The 20287-nt window shown below is 43.8% G+C and overlaps 1 protein-coding gene across 6 annotated transcripts in view; it reads left to right on the top strand.

The window, feature by feature from the left end:
- The window catches only part of LOC147108700 (zinc finger protein 512B-like), a 165738-nt gene that overhangs the window by 85785 nt on the left and 59666 nt on the right, over positions 1–20287 (top strand). For all 6 annotated transcript variants that reach the window (XM_086005429.1, XM_086005434.1, XM_086005433.1 and 3 more), the window contains 3 exons: positions 4120–4199; positions 12040–12168; positions 18938–19110. In XM_086005429.1, coding sequence (XP_085861555.1) covers positions 4120–4199; positions 12040–12168; positions 18938–19110 — 382 coding nt within the window. The remainder of the gene's footprint in view (positions 1–4119; positions 4200–12039; positions 12169–18937; positions 19111–20287) is intronic.

The following is a 20287-nucleotide window of genomic DNA, read 5'->3' on the forward strand; positions in this document are numbered from 1 at the left end:
GCCTGTTTTCACATTTGGCACTGGACAGATATTCTAGCAAAAGTAGTTAGTTTGATTATGGATAATCATGGCCTGAAATGTTCATTGACGATGCATTGGTAACAAATATACATTTCGTTATTCTCTAATAAAAAATATTGTATTTGGCATTACTAAGTGTTTTCCTGCTATTTTTGTGTGTTTTTTTTAAATTTTGCAGCTTTTTATGACTTCATATATTAATGGAATTTTAACATTAATTGCCAACTCAGGTCTGAGTGGTAGAAATCAGTGGTTTCCTCATCCATGTTTAACAAATCAAATCTTATCTAAACTGAGCCAACCTGAATCATAATGAATTTTAATGACCAACTTCCCTTGTTACATATAAGAAGTGTGATGGGGTGAGACAGATATTGGATGAACCCCTGTATAAAACTGGAAACTACACTGAGAAATCTCAAGTTGAACTTTGGACATCGATTCAAATTCCGGTATGAGGTTCAAGCTTCCTGAGGCTGTATTATATGATTGACTTGATATGATTGAGCTCTGCAACTTTTTTTGCACCGAATAAAAGTAAGGGGTCTTTTAAGGTTTAGGTTAAGGTGCATTTTCGGTACAGAGGGTGTCAATTCAGCATCTGTGTTGTGCCTTACTGGGGAGTAACATGGGTTAATTTTCACTTTAGGCGAAGGTGGAAAACTGGTGGTTGTGGATCAGTCAATGGAAAGGAAAATTTGGCAAGGGGTATAATGGGCAACCAATCCGTCACTGCCAGTTTTCCACCCACGCCCAAAGTGAAGATTACCTCCAGAGTGTCAAATGTGGAGTAATGTTCATTTCCTCAGTACTGACATTCCCCACCTTAAAAAGCAGAGCATTTCATTGAAAGGAGTTAGCATTACTGTCAATATTCTTTCTTAAAAATTAAATAATTGCATGAAATAATGATTAACTCAAGTGCTGATGACATTGCGGGAAATACCTTAGAGGAGTTATGGACTCCATTAGTATGGGGGAGCTAAATTAGTTAGAGATGCTGCAATAATCTAAAATACTTCCATTTCAACCATGTGTTTATATGCATATCTATTTATATATTAAAAGCCTTGACCCACTAACTTGAGTGGGATTCCACCTAACGTTACATGATTGGTTACATGTGGTCTCCCTCTACCAGCCAGACATTCAGAATGCAATTTGTAGACAGAAGGTTGTTGTTAATGGTATTGTGGTGTTACACTATTCAAATATGAGAGTTATGACCCTTGCACTCAGATCCATGTTTTCTACAGCTACATCTCGAAAATCCCAGTGGAGTTGCCAATTTGTTTTAAGTTGCAACTGGTACATCCTGGATATAAATACTTACACTTTTTAAATCACTTCCTTATGCAAAATATTTTGTTGGTCCAAAAAAACCTGTTTCTGTGCCCTAACATTCTAGGATAAAAACATAAGAAATAAGAGCAGGAGTAGGCCGTACGGCCCCTTGAGCCTGCTCCGCCATTCAATAAGATTATGGCTGATCATCGACCTCAACTCCACTTTCTCGCCCGATCTCCATAATCTCTTTATTCCCCTAGAGTCCAAAAATCTATCTATCTCAGCCTTGAATATACTCAAAGACTCAGACTCTGGGGCAGAGGATTCCAAAGATTCGTAACCCTCTTTTTAAAAAAAAAAAAAAAAATTCCTCCTGAACTCAGTCTTAAATGGCCGATCCCTTATCCTGAGACTATGCCCCCTAGTTCTAGACACTCCAGCCAGGGGAAACAACCTCTCAGCATTTACCATGTCTCACCAAGGCCCTGTACAATTGTAGCAAAACTTCCTTACTCTTATACTCCAACCCCCTTGCAATAAAGGCCAACATGCCATTTGCCTTCCTTATTGCTTGCTGTACCTGCAATCTAGCTTTCTGTGTTGCACGAAGACATCCACATCTCTCTGAGCACCAACATTTGAAAGTTTCTCACCATTTAAAAAATATTCTGATTTTCTATTCTTCCTACCAAAGTGAACAACCTCACATTTCCCTACATTATACTCCATCTGCCACCTTACTGCTCACTCACTTAGTCTATTTATATCCCTTTGCAGTCTCTTTGTGTTCTCACAGCTTACTGTCCCACCTCGCTTTGTATCATCAGCAAACTTGGATACATTGACACTCTGGCCTAGAAATTCAGTTGGGCGCGCCAGCCGTTAGCGCCTTAGGAGGAGTAGATCTCGAGCGCTAGGCGCAGCGCGATCTGCGCCTCGCCCCAACTTCAGTACACATTTAGCGCCGGCGCAAAGTCTTAGCGCGCGCCCTGCTGCGCGCGCAGATCATGACGTCATTTCGTCGTGCAACGCCCTTTGTGCGCCCCGAACCGGAACTTCACTCGCGCTGGCCCATTGTGCGCCGGGCGGCCCTAACGACTGTGAAGTGGAACGGTACACAGCTGATGCGGGCCGCAGGGAGCGCAAATTAAAGGGCCCTCCTGTACTAGAAATGGTATGGCTGGCAGCAGAAGAAGAAAAAGAGGAGGAGGACGAGGAGGACGAGGACGACGACGACTGGTGTGCCGGGAACACATATCAAACTGATGGAGAGAAACCCTCCCCAAAACCACAAATACACCAGTGTCGGCCTTTCAAAAAAACAAATCCACCCTCCCCCTTTAAGAGCTCACCGGAGCCAGAGTGTCTGCCGTCAATCAGCAGCTCGCCGCACCTGCCCTGCGCCCAACTTCCGGTTTAGCGCCCCGGCCCGCCGGCTTAGCGCCTAAAGAGAGGCGTGCAGCGCCAGTTTTAGCGCTCGAGCAAACTCTTAGGGCGAAGCTAATGAATATCGGAGAAGTGGCCTCGATTTGGCGGCGGGCGCAAACTTTAGCGGCTGCCCGACTTTACCGCCCCAAAAGTGGCTACAATGAATTTCTAGGCCTCAGTCCCTTCATTTAGGTCATTAATATAGATTGTAAGTAGCTGAGGCCCCAACACTGATCCTTGCGGCACCCCACTAGTTACAGCTTGCCAACCTGAAAAAGATTTGTTTATCCCTACTCTCTTTTTTCTGTCCATTAACCAGTCCTCTATCCATGCTACTATATTACCCCCAACCCCATGAGCCCTAATCTTGTGTAATAACCTTTTATGTGGCACCTTATCGAATGCCTTTTGGAAATCCAAATATACTACATCCACTGGTTCCCCTTTATCTACCCTGCTAGTTACATCCTCAAAAAACTCTAATAAATTTGTCAAACATGATTTCCCTTTCATAAAACCATGTTGACTCTGCCTAATCATGTTATGATTTTCTAAATGACTTGATACCACTTCCTTAACAAAGGATCCCAGCATTTTCCTGACGACTAATGTCAGGCTAACTGGCCTGTATTTCCCTGTTTTTTTTCTCTCCCTCCTTTCTTGAATAGCGGTGTTACATTTGTGGCCTTCCAATCTGCTGGTCAAGTAGGATGCCACATGTCAGCAGGCTATTTTATCACAAAGGCAATACAGTGGAGCCTGATCTTGTTTCCATCCAATATACACATATATGCACTTTCCTGCGCGAGTCACTGGAGAGTAATCACAAGCGGCTGTGTTTTTTTTCTCTTCCCTCACCTCGATGCACCATGGTCAGTTGTACCAGTCGTACTACCACCTCAGCTGAGATCAATGAACATGGCACAGGCCAGGATTGAAGCTGGGATCTTCCTGCTTTGTGTGGGTCTGTTCCACGCAAGGCAGTGCATTTACCAATTGGATTGTTGTTTTATGGGAAATTTCAGAAACCGAGAGTAAAGACCAATTATGTAAAAGTTCTTGGAACCATGCTTCCTTATTCTGTCAGTGTGGCATACAATTCTTTAATTATAAGCTACTGAAACTTTGTTGGCCTGACCTTATTCATGCATATTTTAGTACTTTAAACACTGTAGAACCATCTTGTCATATTATTATTCTATTTGAGTCAAAAAATGAACAAAAGTCTTAAGGTCCAATAATCTGAAAGGGTCGGTGGCTTAATCACTGAATCAGCAGACTGAGTCTGTCAGCAAATGTCTCTTGGGATGCCAATAAATGTTTGTTGTGTAATGTTTGAGCTTAATGAAAATAACTTTTCTGAACTTTTTTTTAATTGTTTAGGACGTGCTGAAAGTGATAAAGTAGAAAGCAGACGGAAGGGAAGACACAAAGCAGAGGGCCAAGCTCTTAAGGAAATCCCAGTAGGTAGTTTGACCTATACTTGTATTGCAAACCTAAACATGCACATAGATATATTGTACTTTGAGATTGATATGCTAACAATATAATTAATGTACATATTGATACAGATGCAAGAAATTGTATTACTTCAGATAGTTAACAGTTTGTATGAGCATTACATCATTCTTAACTTTACATGTTTTTCTGAATAATAATCTAAGGGTAGAACTTTAAATCAGCCAAGATTATGTGTGAACATTTAACAAGCTTGTTCTGTATTCCTGCTATTTTAATGCAGGTATTAACCTATTTAAAATAAATGCGTCAACACCAGCATAAAAATAGCACGTGCAAGCATGTCGTAAGAGCACATAAAAATGTTTGTACGTTAATGTTGCCAATCAGAAGTTCTACCTCTTAGTGTGGCAAGATTAGTATTTTTAAAACTGAAATACAAATACAAGTAGGGTTGTAAGTTTTAAAGAGACATTTCAGTTGAATTCACAGTCCAGATGTGAATCGTGCCTCAGCTTACCATCCACTTTGGTTTTCGTCCTATACATAATTGAGCTGTTAGTACATCTTTACATCTATAAAGTATTAGAACTTACTGATATTTAGAATGAAAAAGGAGAATTAGAGTATGATTTCACTCAAAAGTTTGACTAATAATTTCCATAATAAATTATAAAATAAAATTATCAATAACTGACTAGAAAGTGAAATGGCATATGTGTAATAATACAATACCTCATTATTAAGCAATACGCGTCCGAGTATTGCTTATCAATAACTTTTACAAGCAAAGAGCACACACATGGTAGATGATGATCATTGCCAGGTAAATCTGAATTTGGATATTGATCTCCATTTATAGATTCCTTCATAATTGTAATCCTTTCTCTAGTGCAAGTCAAGATTTTTTTAAACTACAATCCTGAAGCTGACTTTTTGTGGACTGGTGTCTCTGACCTGAGCCAAACAGAATAACCTGAGAAAAATCAGAGCAAATTTGATGATTTCAGGAGATTTTGATCAGTTTGGAACCTGAAATGGCTTCAGAGCTGGCCCCAGCTTTCTTAGCTTATTCTTCAGATAATGCAGCATTTGACAATCCACAATATAACTTGCTATGTTAACAAGCTATACACAAATACAAATATTGCTCAACAAAGATAATGGTCAGAAGAACAGGACAAAAGCATTTTACATAAAGTTCAGATAATTCACTTAAACATAGTAAGATGTAAATGATATCAAAAAGAGATAACTTGTTATTACTTAATCTTTATGTGCTGAATAACAGTGAGGACCATTAAAATACTGAGGTTGTAACACAATCTACTTATATAACTATATAAATTGAAGCCTATAGAATTGAATGTTAGATTAGCAACATGTTCATATTACAGTGGAACCTCCAATACCCACTTCAATGGAGGAGACCCTCTGGTTAGTGGAAATTTATAGATAATCAAGAGTCCCCAAAATTTGGTATTGAACAAACAGCAGAACAATTCTCTGGGCATGAGAATAAAGATTAGTACAGTACAAGTAACAAAAAAATTATGTAATATTATCCAAGGAAAGGAGATAAAATACAAATGAGCAGTCTTGCACAGGGTTTTGTCATTTGAAAATGTTGGCAGATAATTGGGATGGTGGGTAAAGGAATGTGGATACTGGAGGTTCCTTTGAGTTCCTATTAATGGAATTTTACTCAAGTTAAAAATATATATTCTGTTACAAAGTATATTGTGCCTTGGTACGTTTTTCATTTTCAAGTGATTCAATAGAATAACGTCAAGCAGTATGCTTTTCACATGTGAGGATGTGATTTGGATATATAAGTGGTGAAAGTGTTTATAGACATAAGAACATAAGAATTAGGTGCAGGAGTAGGCCATACGGCCCCTCAATAAGATCATGGCTGATCTTCGACCTCAATTGCACTTTCCCACCCAATCCCCATATCCCTTGATTCCCCTAGAGTCCAAAAATCTATCCATCTCGGCCTTGAATATACTCAATGACTCAGCATCCACAGTCCATTGGGGTAGAGGATTCCAAAGATACACAATCCTCTGAGTGAAGAAATTCCTCCTCATCTCAGTCTTAAATGGCCAACCCCTTATCCTGAGTCTATGCCCCCTAGTTCTAGACAGTCCAGCCAGGGGAAAAAAACCTCTCGGCATCTACCCGGTCAATTCCCCTCAGAATCTTGCATGTTTCAATGAGATCACCTTTCATTCTTCTAAACTCCAGAGAGTATAGGCCCAATCTACTCAATCTCTCCTCATACGACAATCCTCTCATTCAAGGGATCAATCTAGTGAAACTTTGTTGCACTGCTTCTAAGGCCTGTATGTCCTTCCTCAGGTAAGGAGACCAAAACTGTGCACAGTACTCCAGGTGTGGTCTCACCAAAGCCCTGTACAATTGTAGTAAGACTTCCTTACTCTTATACTCCAATCCCCTTGCGATAAAGGCCAACATGCCATTTGCCTTCCTAATTGCTTGCTGTACCTGCATGCTAACTTTCCGTGTTTCCTGTATGAGGACAGCTAAATCTCTCTGAACACCAACATTTAATAGTTTCTCACCATTTAAAAAATATTCTGTTTTTCTATTCTTCCTACCAAAGTGAATAACCTCACATTTTCCCACATTATACTCCATCTGCCACCTTCTTTGCCTCTCACTTAACCTGTCTATATCCCTTTGCAAGCTCTTTGCGTCGTCCTCGCAGCTCACTTTCCCACCTAGCTTTCTATTGTCAGCAAACTTGGATACATTGCACTCAGTCTCTTCATTTAGGTCATTAATATAGATTGTAAATAGCTGAGGCCCAAGCACTAATTCTTGCGGCACCCCACTAGTTACAGCCTAGGGGATTTGTCGGATTTTAGTCCCATTAGTTTCTCTACTGATATTAATTACTTTAGGTTCCTCACTCTTATTAGCCGCTTGGTTCCCCACTACAGTATTTTTGGTATGCTTTTTGTGTCTTCTACTGTTAAAACAGATACAAAATATTTGTTTAAAGTGTAAAAATCTAATGGCTTTGAAGCTCCATGCAGTAAGTTGTGCTGGATTCGTGCCAGTGAATCTGGAGTTTGCCTGCTGTTGCTCTGCAGAACTGAATCTGCCAGAATTAATTGGTCAACTTATTTGTATATCCATTGGAGTATCTCCGCTCCAAATCTGGTGTACAGCAGGAGTAATGCACTGGGGTGCTTGGAAATTTAAGTGCACATTTTAAAAAGCCAAGCCTGGCTGAAGGTTGCAGCAGCAGGCTGGGGGCTCCACAGGTAAGTAAGAAAGTGTTTGGATCACCGTGTTCACTGTTCGGCAGCTGCACTGGAGGCTTAACATGTGCTTTTCAAGAATGTCTTCCCCTGGAGAATCTAGCGCAGGCAGCTGAAGAAGGGGCCAGGGCTTTGCAAGACTGACATCCAAACGTTCCCTGAGGAGACTGAGCAAAGGAAAGAGAAAGATTGCTGGGTCTCAATGGAAGGGAGCTTCAAAAAATGTCTTGTCATGTGGACATACAGGAAAGGGTGTCCTTATTTTGTGCTGACTTATTCAATTTGGTAATTATTGTTGGCATGGTCACGTAGGGATAAAGAGATCTGATGTGTTGTGATGTTCTAGGGTGGGTAGTGGGTTGAAGTCCTTTATTTGAGGGTGCATAAGAAGGAGCTAAAGCATTCATAACAAAGATAGATTGTGTTAAACAGAAGAGAAGACTGCAATGATTAGTTGTGTTCTATTGCCCCTTGCAGCAGTCACTGTGCGTCCTCTGAAGGACCGTGATCCTGATGCTCTCTTCCATATATTTCTATCTTCAAAGCAGCAAGAGCACAGAAATGTACACATTCATGCCTTTCTGAGGAGCGAAGTTGTGTAGAGCGCAGCAGGCTACATCTATGCAAGATACGTGAGCTTGAGCACACTGCAACACCAGTAAAGCCAGTGGAAGCACCTTAAACACCTTGATGGCCTTCTCAATGACAACTCTGCTAGAGGCATCTACCTCATTGTATCATTCCTCTGCTGCTGTTTGCACAACTGTTAGTGGGGTTATTATCCATGGGAGCAGGAGGCTTGCCTTGTCATCCACAAACTATCCATTGGCATGATTTTCTTCCTTGAAGAGCTCAGGGAGGGCTGAATTCTGAACAATAAATGCACCATGACAACTTCCAGAAAATCCCAAATTGATGTGCAGGATTTTTTGCCTGTTATGATACACAAGTGCTAGTAGGTGAGCACTTTGGTGACAGTGACCATAATATGGTGAGATTTAGGGTGGTCATGGAAAAGGACAGGGATGGGCCAGAAATAAAGGTTCTAAATTGGGGGAAGGCCGATTTTAATAGGATAAGGCAGGATCTGGCCAAAATGGACTGGGATCAGCTACTTGTAGGAAAATCCGCATCGGAGCAATGGGAGGCTTTCAGAAGGGAGATTGAGATCATACAATGGCAACATGTTCCCGTAAAGGTCAAGGGTGGTTCCAAAAACCACAGGGAACCTTGGATGTCAGGGGATATACGAGAATGGATTAGGAAAAAAAGGAGGGCTCTTGGCAGATACAAAAGGCTAAAGACGGAGGAAGCCCTAGGGGAGTACAAAAAGTGCAGGGGGATACTTAAAAAAGAAATTAGGAGATCAAGGAGGGGCCATGAAATAACACTGGCGAGCAAAATAAAGGAAAATCCTAAGATGTTTTATAAGTATATTAAGGGTAAGAGGATAACTAGGGAAAAAATAGGGCCCATTAGGGACAAAAGTGGCAATCTGTGTGTGGAGCCAGAAGATGTAGGAGGGGTTCTAAATGAATTTTTTGCATCTGTTTTCACTATGGAGAAGGACGATGTAGACATAGAAATAGGGCGGGGGGACTGTGATATGCTCGAACATATTAACATCGAGAGGGAGGAGGTATTGGCGGTTTTAGCAGGCCTAAAAATGGATAAATCCCCAGGCCCGGACGAAATGTATCCCAGGCTGCTGTGTGAGGCAAAGGAAGAGATTGCGGGGGCTCTAACACATATTCAGAACCTCTCTGGCCACAGGGGATGTGCCAGAGGACTGGAGAACCGCTAATGTAGTACCATTATTCAAGAAGGGGAGTAGGGAAAAACCGGGGAACTATAGGCCAGTGAGCCTAACATCAGTGGTAGGTAAATTATTGGAAAAAATTCTGAGGGACAAAATTAGTCTCCACTTGGAGAGGCAAGGATTAATCAGGGATAGTCAACATGGCTTTGTCAAGGGAAGATCATGTCTGACTAATTTAATTGAATTTTTTGAGGGGGTGACTAGGTGTGTGGATGAGGGTAACGCAGTGGATGTGGTATACATGGATTTCAGTAAGGCCTTCGATAAAGTCCCGCACAGGAGACTGGTCAAGAAGGTAAGAGCCCATGGAATCCAGGGTGCCTTGGCACATTGGAGACAAAACTGGCTTAGTGGCAGAAGGCAGAGGGTGATGGTCGAAGGTTGTTTTTGTGACTGGAAGCCTGTGGCCAGTGGGGTACCACAGGGATCGGTGCTGGGTCCCTTGCTGTTTGTGGTCTACATTAATGACTTGGATATGAATGTGGTCTACATTAATGACTTGGATATGAATGTAAAAGGTATGATCAGTAAGTTCACGGATGATACAAAAATTGGTAGGGTGGTAAATAGCGAGGAGGGTAGTCTCAGTCTGCAGGACAATATAGATGGGTTGGTCAGATGGGCGGAACAGTGGCAAATGGAATTTAACCCGGAAAAGTGCGAGGTGATGCACTTTGAGGGGACTAACAAGGCAAGGGAATACACAATGAATGGTAAGACCCTAGGCAAGACGGAGGGTCAGAGGGATCTGGGTGTGCAAGTACACAGATCCCTGAAGGCGGCGGAACAGGTGGATAAGGTGGTAAAAAAGGCATATGGGATACTTGCCTTCATTAGCCGAGGCATAGAATATAAGAGCAAGGAGGTTATGATGGAGCTGTATAAAACACTGGTTAGGCCACAGCTGGAATACTGTGTGCAGTTCTGGTCGCCACACTACAGGAAGGATGTGATCGCTTTGGAGAGGGTGCAGAGGAGATTCACCAGGATGTTACCAGGGCTGGAGCGCTTCAGCTATGAAGAGAGACTGGGCAGATTGGGTTTGTTTTCCTTGGAGCAGAGGAGGCTGAGGGGGGACATGATTGAGGTGTACAAAATTATGAGGGGCATAGATAGGATGGATACTAAGGAGCTTTTTCCCTTAGTAGAAGGGTCAATAACAAGGGGGCATAGATTCAAGGTAAAGGGCGGGAGGTTTAGAGGGGATTTGAGAAAGAACTTTTTCACCCAGAGGGTGGTTGGAGTCTGGAACTCACTGCCTGAAAGGGTTGTGGAGGCAGGAACCCTCACAACATTTAAGAAGCATTTGGATGAGCACTTGAAATGCCATAGCATACAAGGCTACGGACCAAATGCTGGAATATGGGATTAGATTAGACAGGGCTTGATGGCCGGCGCGGACACGATGGGCCGAAGGGCCTCTATCCGTGCTGTATAACTCTATGACTCTATGACAATCTGTACATTCAGGATGTGGAAACCATTTCTGTTGAGGGGGGTTAATTGTAGGAGATCAAAAAGCAATGTGGGTCCCTTTGGTTTCACCCTGGACCTTGTGAAAGAAAGGATTCGAGTAAAACTGGATGTCCCTATCTTGCTGCTGCTTTACTGCGAAGCCAAAGGTGATGAATTTACAGCTCTCCTGAAAAATGCATCAGTCACCTGACAAATACATGCCTGTACTGCACTCTGGCCGATAATACAGAGATCTCCTCTGCTGCCTGAAATAAGCTGGTGCCATAAAAGTTGAGCGCAGTGCTCCTGTTCATAGCCACAGAAAGAGCAATGTGGGCAAATGACCATGGCTGCAGGACCTCATGCAGTAGCTGGCAGAGCTCTCCATTGCAACTTTGGCGAAGTGCACTCTTCTAATACGCATCTTCTCGCCAAGATTTTCTTCGGACCTCTGTATATTCTTTTAGGGGAGGGTAATATCTGGTGCATCTTCCTTTAATACTGCCTCACTCTCCTTTCCTCTATCCTTCTGCTCCTCCTCCTCCATGATAATGGCAGATAAAAGTAGGCCGCTGGGGAATGTCTGCTGCTGAGAAGCCCTTACTGTGTGTGGGAAGGAGGAGGGGTCAAAATCTCCTGGTCTTCTCGCACTATACAACAGGTCAGAAGCAAGTCCAACACCAAAAAAAGAATCACTCCAAAAAGTTGTTCCCAGCTGCAGTAGTCCCAGCACAAACATTTAGCAGTCTTCGGACTCAAACTTCTGACTTCCTTCCTTCTCAGCTGATCCTGGCAATAGAGTCTTAATATTTTTCATTCTAACTTACCCCTTATGCATTGTGAGCATAAAATGGGAAATTTAAGGCTGCAGTGCCACTGTCCTCATTATAATATATGGTAATTGGGTGTATGGGGAGCATGCACCTTGGCAGGTGGATCATGGCATGAGCTAAATTGTGCTAAGAAATTTGGGAGGATTAATTTTGGGTTGAAAAACCAGTGGAAATGGCTTTTGCCTCAATTTACTGTCGAGGAAAAAGTACTTGGCCTGATTTAACGTTTCAGACCTGCCAAAAATGTTATTGAATTTCAGGGCCAATGTACCTAAAGTCACATAATGGGTATGGACTGTATTAAAAGATAATAGTGAAGCCTTCTAGTGCTCTGCCATTGTTCACTGTATCCTTATCAAGTCTCAAACACTTCCATTCAGTTAGACTCTGTATCTGATATTTCGCACACAGCTTACATTTACCAATAGAATGTTTCTGCTTCTAGGCAAGTGTGATGGCGAAATGGAAGGAAGAGTTCAAGATACATTCTCGAGTTAAATGTCCCAGCTCTAGTTGCTGGCTGGAGTTCCCTAGTATTTACGGATTGAAGTACCATTACCAGCGTTGTCAGAGGGTAAGAACTATTTTCTTGTGTAGAGAATTTTTATAAATTAATTAACTCAGTATTTAAACAATAATGAACCAGTAATGTGCTGCCTTGAATTGAATATAGGCTGGATTGCAGAAGATGAAGAACTAAGGACGAGGTAGGTCCAGTAATCTTTGAATCTTCAATTCAGCAAAACAGTGCACACTTGAGCCTAGATATTACTGTTCCTGATATTAGTTGCCAAATGCTTACTGCATCATGTTACATTGTTTTGAATTATATTTTGAGGCAGGCATTAGCCAATTTATTTTAAATAGGTTAACACCTCTGTTAAAATACCAGACAGAGGACTGTCTTACAATTACATTGGTTACGGTATGACAGCAGCATATTTTGTTTTCATTCCCTCCTGCCTGCACTCTGTGGATGCCAAGGTTCACTCTGGTGCATATTATTAGAGTGTCTATGGTCAGGGCAAACAAGAGGGGGGATTAAGGGGTATCCTTGTCTGGGTCCCCAGTATAGTGGGAATGCTGGGGAGCTAAGGCCATTGGTGCACACTTTTGATGTGGAGTGTGAATACAGGATTGCAATTTACCTCTTTAATATGTTGACAAAACTTCATCTCTTGACTATTGCAAGGAGAAATTTCCACTCAACTCGGTCAAATGCCTTTTCTGCATCCAGGGAGACTATTACTCCAAGTGTGTTGGTGCTACATGAAGAGACACCTCATGTTGTCCCTCAAGGCAGCTCCATACAAAGCCTGTTTGGTCAGTGTGGACCAGCCCAGAGATGACTGCATCTAGATTAGAGGCTAAAATTTTAGCCAGCAATTTATAGTTAACATTGAGAAGGGATCTAGGTCTGTATGATGAGCTCTGAGTGTGGTCCTTACCTTTCTTATGTATCAGTTTCGTTGTGGCTGCCCTGATAGTGTCTAGGTAGGTCTCCTGCACATAATGTAGGAGTATCAGTAGGACAGGGGAAGGGCCTTGTAGAACTATGCAGGATAGCCATCTGGCCATGAGACTTTTTCTGATTGGAGGCTTCTTACTACCAGCTGGAGCTTACTGGCTGAATTCAAGGCACTGTGTGTATTCCCCTGAGAGAGCTGGAGGCGCAGGAGATTTTATAAGTATTGTGCATTGTTTTTGTGGCATGGCATGATTGGGGCAAGTAAATCTTTGTGGCAGGAAAATCAGACAGAAGCCGCTTCTGCTCGTTTTCTGCCATGCAATCACTCTCCTGAGTTTATTCGTGGTTTTTGGTCCTCCCCTGCGATGCATCCACTGAGTCCTGAGTGGTCTAATGAAGAGCATGCCAGGAGCAGCACCAGGCTTACCTAAAAATGAGGTGCCAACCTGGGGAAGCTTCAACACAGGACTACATGCATGCTAAACAGCGGAAGCAGCATGCTAAGTGATCCTGAAGCGTTTGCAACCATCTTCAGCCAGAAGTGCCGAGTGTATGATCCATCTTGGCCTCTTCCTGAGGTCCCCACCACCACAGAAGCCAGTCTTCAGCCAATTCGATTCACTCCACGTGATATCAAGAAATGGCTCATCACACTGGATACAGCAAAGGATCTGGGCCCCAACAACATCCTGGCTGTCGTGCTGAAAACTTGTGCTTCAGAACTAGCGGCGCCTCTAGCCAAGCTGTTCCAATACAACTACAACACTGGCATCTACCCGACAATGTGGAAACTGCTCAGGTATGTCCTGTCCACAAAAAGCAGGACAAATCCAATCCGGTCAATTACCGTCCCATCAGTCTACTCTCAATCTTCAGCAGTGTGATGGAAGGTGTCGTCGACAGTGCTATAAGCGCACTTACTCACCAATAACCTGCTCACCAATGCTCAGTTTGGTTCCGCCAGGACTACTCGGCTCCACACCTCATTGCAACATTGGGCCAAGCATGGACAAAAAAGCTGAATTCCAGAGGTGAGGTGAGAGTGACTGCCCTTGACATCAAGACAGCATTTGACCGAGTGTGGCATCATGGAACCCTAGTAAAACTGAAGTCAATGGAAATCAAGTGGAAAACTCTGCACTGGCTTGAGTCATAGCTAGCACAAAGGAAGATGGTTGTGGTTTTTGGAGGCCAATCATCTCAGCCCCAGGACATCGCTGCAGGAGTTCCTCAGGGCAGTGTCCTAGGCCCAACCATCTTCAGCTGCTTCATCAATGACCTTCCCTCCATCATAAGGTCAGAAGTGGGGATGTTCGCTAATGATTGCACAGGGCTCAGTTCCATTCACAACTCCTCAGATAATGAAGCAGTCTGTGCCCGAATACAGCAAGATCTGGATGACATTCAGGCTTGGGCTGATAAGTGGCAGGTAACATTCGTGCCACACAAGTGCCAGGCAATGATTATTTCCAACAAGAGTGCGTCTAACCACCGCCCCTTGACATTCAACGGCATTACCATCGCCGAATCCTCCAACATCAACATCCTGGGGGTCACCACTGACCAGAAACTTAACTGGACCAGTCACAAATACTGTGGCTACAAGAGCAGGTCAGAGGCTGGGCATTCTACAGCGAGTGTCTCACCTGCTGACTCGCCAAAGCCTTTCCATTATCTACAAGGCACAAGTCAGGAGTGTGATGGAATACTCTCCACTTGCCTGGATGAGTGCAGCTCCTACAACACTCTAGGCTCGACACCATCCAGGACAAAGCAGCCCGCTTGATTGGCACCCCATCCACCACCTTAAACATTCACTCCCTCCACCACCGGCACACCGTGGCTGCAGTGTGTACCATCAACAAGATGCACTGCAGCAACTCGTCTAGGCTTCTTCAACAGCACCCCCCAAACCCACGACATGGGAACACTATCACCTGCAAGTTCCCCTCCAAGTTACAAACCATCCTGACTTGGAAATATCTTGCTGTTCCTTCATAGTCGCTAGGTCAAAATCCTGGAACTCACTCTCAATCAGCACTGTGGGAGTACCTTCATCACGCGGACTGCAGCGATTCAAGAAGGTGGCTCACAACCACCTCCTCAAGGGCAACTTGGGATGGGCAATAAATGCTGGCCTTGCCAGCGATGCCCACATCCCAGGAACGAATAAAAAAAAAATACTTCTATTATAATGAGGGCCAGTGGCACTGCAGATCTCTATTTTTTGTTTTTACACTCGCAATGCATTCAGCTTAATTTAGACTGAAAATTATACAATACAGATGCTGCCAGGATCAGCTAAGAAATTCAGAAGTGAGGAGTTTCTGAGCCTGAAAAGTTCAACTAGCGATTTCTGCAGTATTCTCTGCTCCCCCTCCCGTGCATTCTGCCTGCACAGACTTGGATTTGCTTCTGAAAGGGTCAGACCACTGGCAGAGTTTTGCCCTCCACCCTCAAAGCTACAGTCAGGTTTTCTCGTGAGCAGGTATGACATAGTGGTTAGCACTGTTGCCTCACAGCGCCAGGGACCCGGGTTCAAATTTGGCCTCGGGCGACTGTCTGTGTGGAGTTTGCACATTCTCCCCGTGTTTGCGTGGGTTTCCTCCGGGTGCTCCGGTTTCCTCCCACAGTCCAAAGATGTGCAGGTCAGGTTGATTTGGCTATTATAAATTGACCCTTAGTGTTAGGGGATTAAATACGTGGGGTTACGGGGATAGGGTGGGATATGTGTCGGTGCAGGCTCGATGGGCCGAAATGGCCTCTATCTGCACTGTAGATTCTGTGATTCTGTGATTCTGTGACATTCCCAATGGGCATACCCTTGTATCATGGATGAGGAGGATGTGCAGAACAGGATGGAGCAAAGAAGAGTCAGGTTCATTTCAGCTATGCTGCAGTACAGGCATGTATTTGTCAGGTGACTGATACACTTTACAGAAAAGCTGGGGAATTCATCACAGCAAGGCCGCAGCGAGATAGGACCACTTAGGGGCAGCTGGCGTCCCCAAGATCCAGGGTGTGATTAATGGCACCCACGTTGCTTTACAGGCTCCCACAGAACATCCCCTCAGCCACCTCAATAGAAAGGGCTTCCACTCCCTCAATGTACAGATTGTGTTTGATGAGATGTAGGTGATCCTACAGCCTCGATTTTAACCTGGGGCAGGAATTGTTTTTTGGGGGCAGAAGCAGGAGACACCCCAATGGGAGACAGTCCCTGGAGTATGAGGCCTGGGCAATTGTAACTCACGGCCTCATTTTAATCCCGCCTGACAGACTCCTACCCGAAGCCAGCTGGCCTGATATAGAGGCTGGAAGGCAGGAGTGGAAAATCACACAGCGGCAGGCCCCTGTCAGGGACCTAAGGAAATAGTCTCCGGCAAGGTAAGTGATTGGGGGGTGGGGGAGGGATCCGGAACAATCTATCCTGCTCCTCCTGAGCCACAAGGAACCTTACCAGAATGTTTTTTGCAAATACTTAGACAGGCCTCTTCTGACCTAATCCTGCTTGCCACCAGTTTCTGGCGGCAGCTCCGAGCCTGCATGATCCGTGCTTTTCCACGTTCTAATTACGTCAGGGTCTGAATTACGCCATCAAACTCCGGCGTTTCAGTATTTATGAGGCCACTGACGGCCTCCACGCTCCTGAAAACCTGAGAAATAAAATTGCAGGAGGCAGGAATGCAACGAGTTCTGCCCGGCTGAAATTGTAATACCCCGGGCCGGATCATTCCCACCCGGGCAGGGTTAAAATCGCACTTTATAGGGGTCGATTTTAGCCCTATTCGCTCAGCAGAAACCTGGCAGGTGGGCAGTTAAAGTTGCCTGCCTCTTACCTGTCCGAAAAACACCATGGCCTAGAAATTCGGTAGCTCGCCTGGGCACCGGAATTAACGCTGCGAACGGAGTCGCTTGCGCCCGCCGGAAATTCAGTTGGAGCGCCCCAAGAGGGACGCGGGGCGCTGCTCGAGGCGCCCCGCGTCCCTCTTGGGGCGCTGAAACTGAATATCGCAGCGCAACATGCCGCAGCGCCACACGCTGCGGCACAGCATGCTGCGGTACTGCAGGCCTTCCTCCCCTTCTTAAGGGGGAGGAGCCTGCACCAGCGCGATGACCAATCGCGAGTGCCGGCAAAAGAGCCCGGCACCGAGGAGAAGTGCCGGGCCCTCGGGACACAGCCAGCACTGCCCGGGAGGAGGATCAGGAGGCCGGGGATGGTGGCGCGAGGTGGTGCTGGCAGGCGGCCACTGAAAAAAATGGCCGCCCCGCACCTCCACCTTAATTTGCGCCACTACCGCCACAGGTAGGCCCCGTGAACCGGTCGTGATTTGCGACCGGTGTTACAGTGGGGGGCGCGACCAAATATCGCGATCGGGGCGGGAGCGGGGCGCTGCGCACACTGATGACGTCATCGATGGCGGCGCAGCGCTACAGGCTAACGCCGCCATTAGCGCCCTGCTAAATATCGCGGGAGGCGTGGCCAGTGGCGCTAAAGCCACTGAGTGCCCTCTTTAGGCGCTAACTGGTGGCGCAGCCCACCGAATTTCCAGGCCCATGATTGCAACATCTGCAATTTTAATCTGCTCTCCTGAGCAGGCAGCAAGGACATGCGCCCGGATCCAATAGGGTCCTTCTTCACCTATGCATGTTGTGGCCCAATGACATCATTGAGACCCGACTGTAATTTTAACTCGCGCCTGAGCAGGGAATCCACCTGGAGTTAAAATTGGGGCCGCATGTCAAGTGTCAAATATGCTGGAAGTTGTCACAATGCATTTATTCTTTGAAATTCTGCCCTCACCGTCCTCACTGTGCACTTGAGCGAATGTGTGAAAAACACAATACAGGTATCCAGTTCAGATCACAAGAGGTTTCTATTGTTACATCCCTGGGTTATGGTATCATACAGTAAGATATTGGGCATTACGAGCATACTCAGCCTGCTTAAGGGAATGACCAGAATATTTTTAGGCAGACCCAAAACTTGTATCAGTGCCTGTTCAGCGGTTCTGGAATTTTGCAGTGGGATCAAGAGCTATTGCTGTAAGCAATAGTCCTTGTCCCCGAACAGCTAACTGGACACCTAGCCTGGGATCGTGCACAGTGTTGAGATTCTTGATTATTTTAAAATGAATGAATTGTAACCGGTCCCTTGGTAGCAGGCATTCACATGCATGATGTTGTGCCTACAGCATTGAATATAAACTGGAGATAAAAGGTGAAACTTTTTTCCATTCACATAGTTTATTAGATTCTGCAAGGGTGCTTGCGTGGCATCATGTCTCCTGTCAATAACCCCCTGCACCTGAGGAATCCTGCCAGTCTGTAAAGCTGTAACATCCTTTTCTGCTGAGGGTCATGTTCATTGGAAAGGAAATGAACTGTACAACTCTACCAAAACCGCGCATCCATCACCTGCTTTATGCAGCAGTGGGCTGTTGATCGACTAGTACTACACAAAGCCCCAATGTTGTCTGAAATGATCCTGTGGAAAGGAAATTGAGTGGCACTGTCATTTTCACTGGCGGTAACATACCTTAGATTGATGCAGGTTCCAGGAATGGAGCTACTTTGGTTACTTAACATAACTTTACTTCCTGTAAGCAAATTCACATGGCTGTTACAGATTTTTACATTGGTGAAATGGTTGGGGGATCTAAAAGCATGGAGTTAACATAAGTTATTTTCAGATACAGTCAGTATTTTATGTCCATATTCACTATCATTTGCATCTATAATGGTGCTACTGCGCTTGTGAGAATTGTCCCCATTGACACCATTAAAATGCTACCGTAGTAAAAAACTGTGATCTATTTGTTGAATGATTTATAATACCCACAGAGCTTGTTATAACCAGACTGTTTTACTGTAGGGCATTGATTCAAAGAAGTATAATCACCAGTGTCTTCAATGTGAAGCCTCATTTGTATCTAAATCCCAACTGGAAAAGCATAAACAATGGAAACATGAAGAAAAAAGAACACAGGCAACAGAAGTGGATGAGAAAGTTACAAAAACAGTTGGTCGAGGTAGAGGTAGAAAAAGGTACGTCAGTTTTGGAGAGAATCTAGTAATACACTAATTACCTTCTACAAGGTTTATAGCAGGTTGGAAATTTTTGGGGAGGTTTAATATTTAACTTTTTAAAGATTTTCATGCATAGCATAACTAAAGCCTAGTGTCATATTATGCTTAATATATATTTAAGGAACATTACATATTGTCAAAACCGTTTAATGTAAAAGTAATTAAAAATGTGTGAATGCTCCTAATGACTAATTTTGTCCTGAAACTCTCTTTAAATTAAATTCTCTGTTTCAATTTAATATTCAAATGGTGTTGTTGCTGCTTAATGCATTTCACAAAAGTGTACTTGAATTGTTATTTAGATAGCACTGTATGTCTATTATATTAAAATTGCTAAGTTGGGATGCAACATTCCATTTCAAAATGCATTGAAAAACCTGTCTATGGCAAAACTCAAAACTGTAAACAGTTAATTGCAATACCAGTTATAGAGAATTTCAATGTTAAACGTCACATAACGTTAGTTGCTAAAACAACAGTGATGGTGTAAAACAGGAGATATTGGATGAACTTCCATTGAAGTCAATGGAAAGTAAAATTGGGCATGGTATATAATGGGCAGCAATTCGATATTGCCAGTTTTACACTATTGCCGAAAGTTAAACTTACCCCCACCAGCCCCAACATAGCATATTGAGAGTTGAGACCAAAAAGGCAGTTGAGTTTGCATATGACTGGAGCTTCTGGCCATTGAGTGTCTGAAATAAAGAGTAGATTGCCTTTCAAAAGCTAGGCTTTATTAACCTTAAAAAACCAACATGTTGGTACATGTTAAGCACCCAGTCTCAACCACTGTAGAAAACTGAATTTAAGATGGCCACCACAGGTCACACGGAATCAACTAACCAATAAGTTTACAGCATATATCTCAAGGCAGGAAAACAGGCAACCAATTACAATGCTTCTTATAAAACAAGAATAATCACCACATTCACCCCTCCTTTTAAAATATACTTCAACCTAGGTAGCCTTTACAGTTTACAATTAGTTATTATGACTAGAGCAATACATGTATAATGCCTTCAACAATTTTAAAATTTTACTATTAATTTATTAATTATTTTAAAAGTCCATTTTTAATCGGTCGACCGGATATCTTGTTCGTGTCGACCTTCTTAGCCTTGATGGAGTTCCT

This window comes from Somniosus microcephalus, chromosome 13 (genome assembly GCF_052327205.1).
Source record: "Somniosus microcephalus isolate GS21.2 chromosome 13, FLI_Smic_1.0, whole genome shotgun sequence".
Classification (NCBI taxonomy): Eukaryota; Metazoa; Chordata; class Chondrichthyes; order Squaliformes; family Somniosidae; genus Somniosus; species Somniosus microcephalus.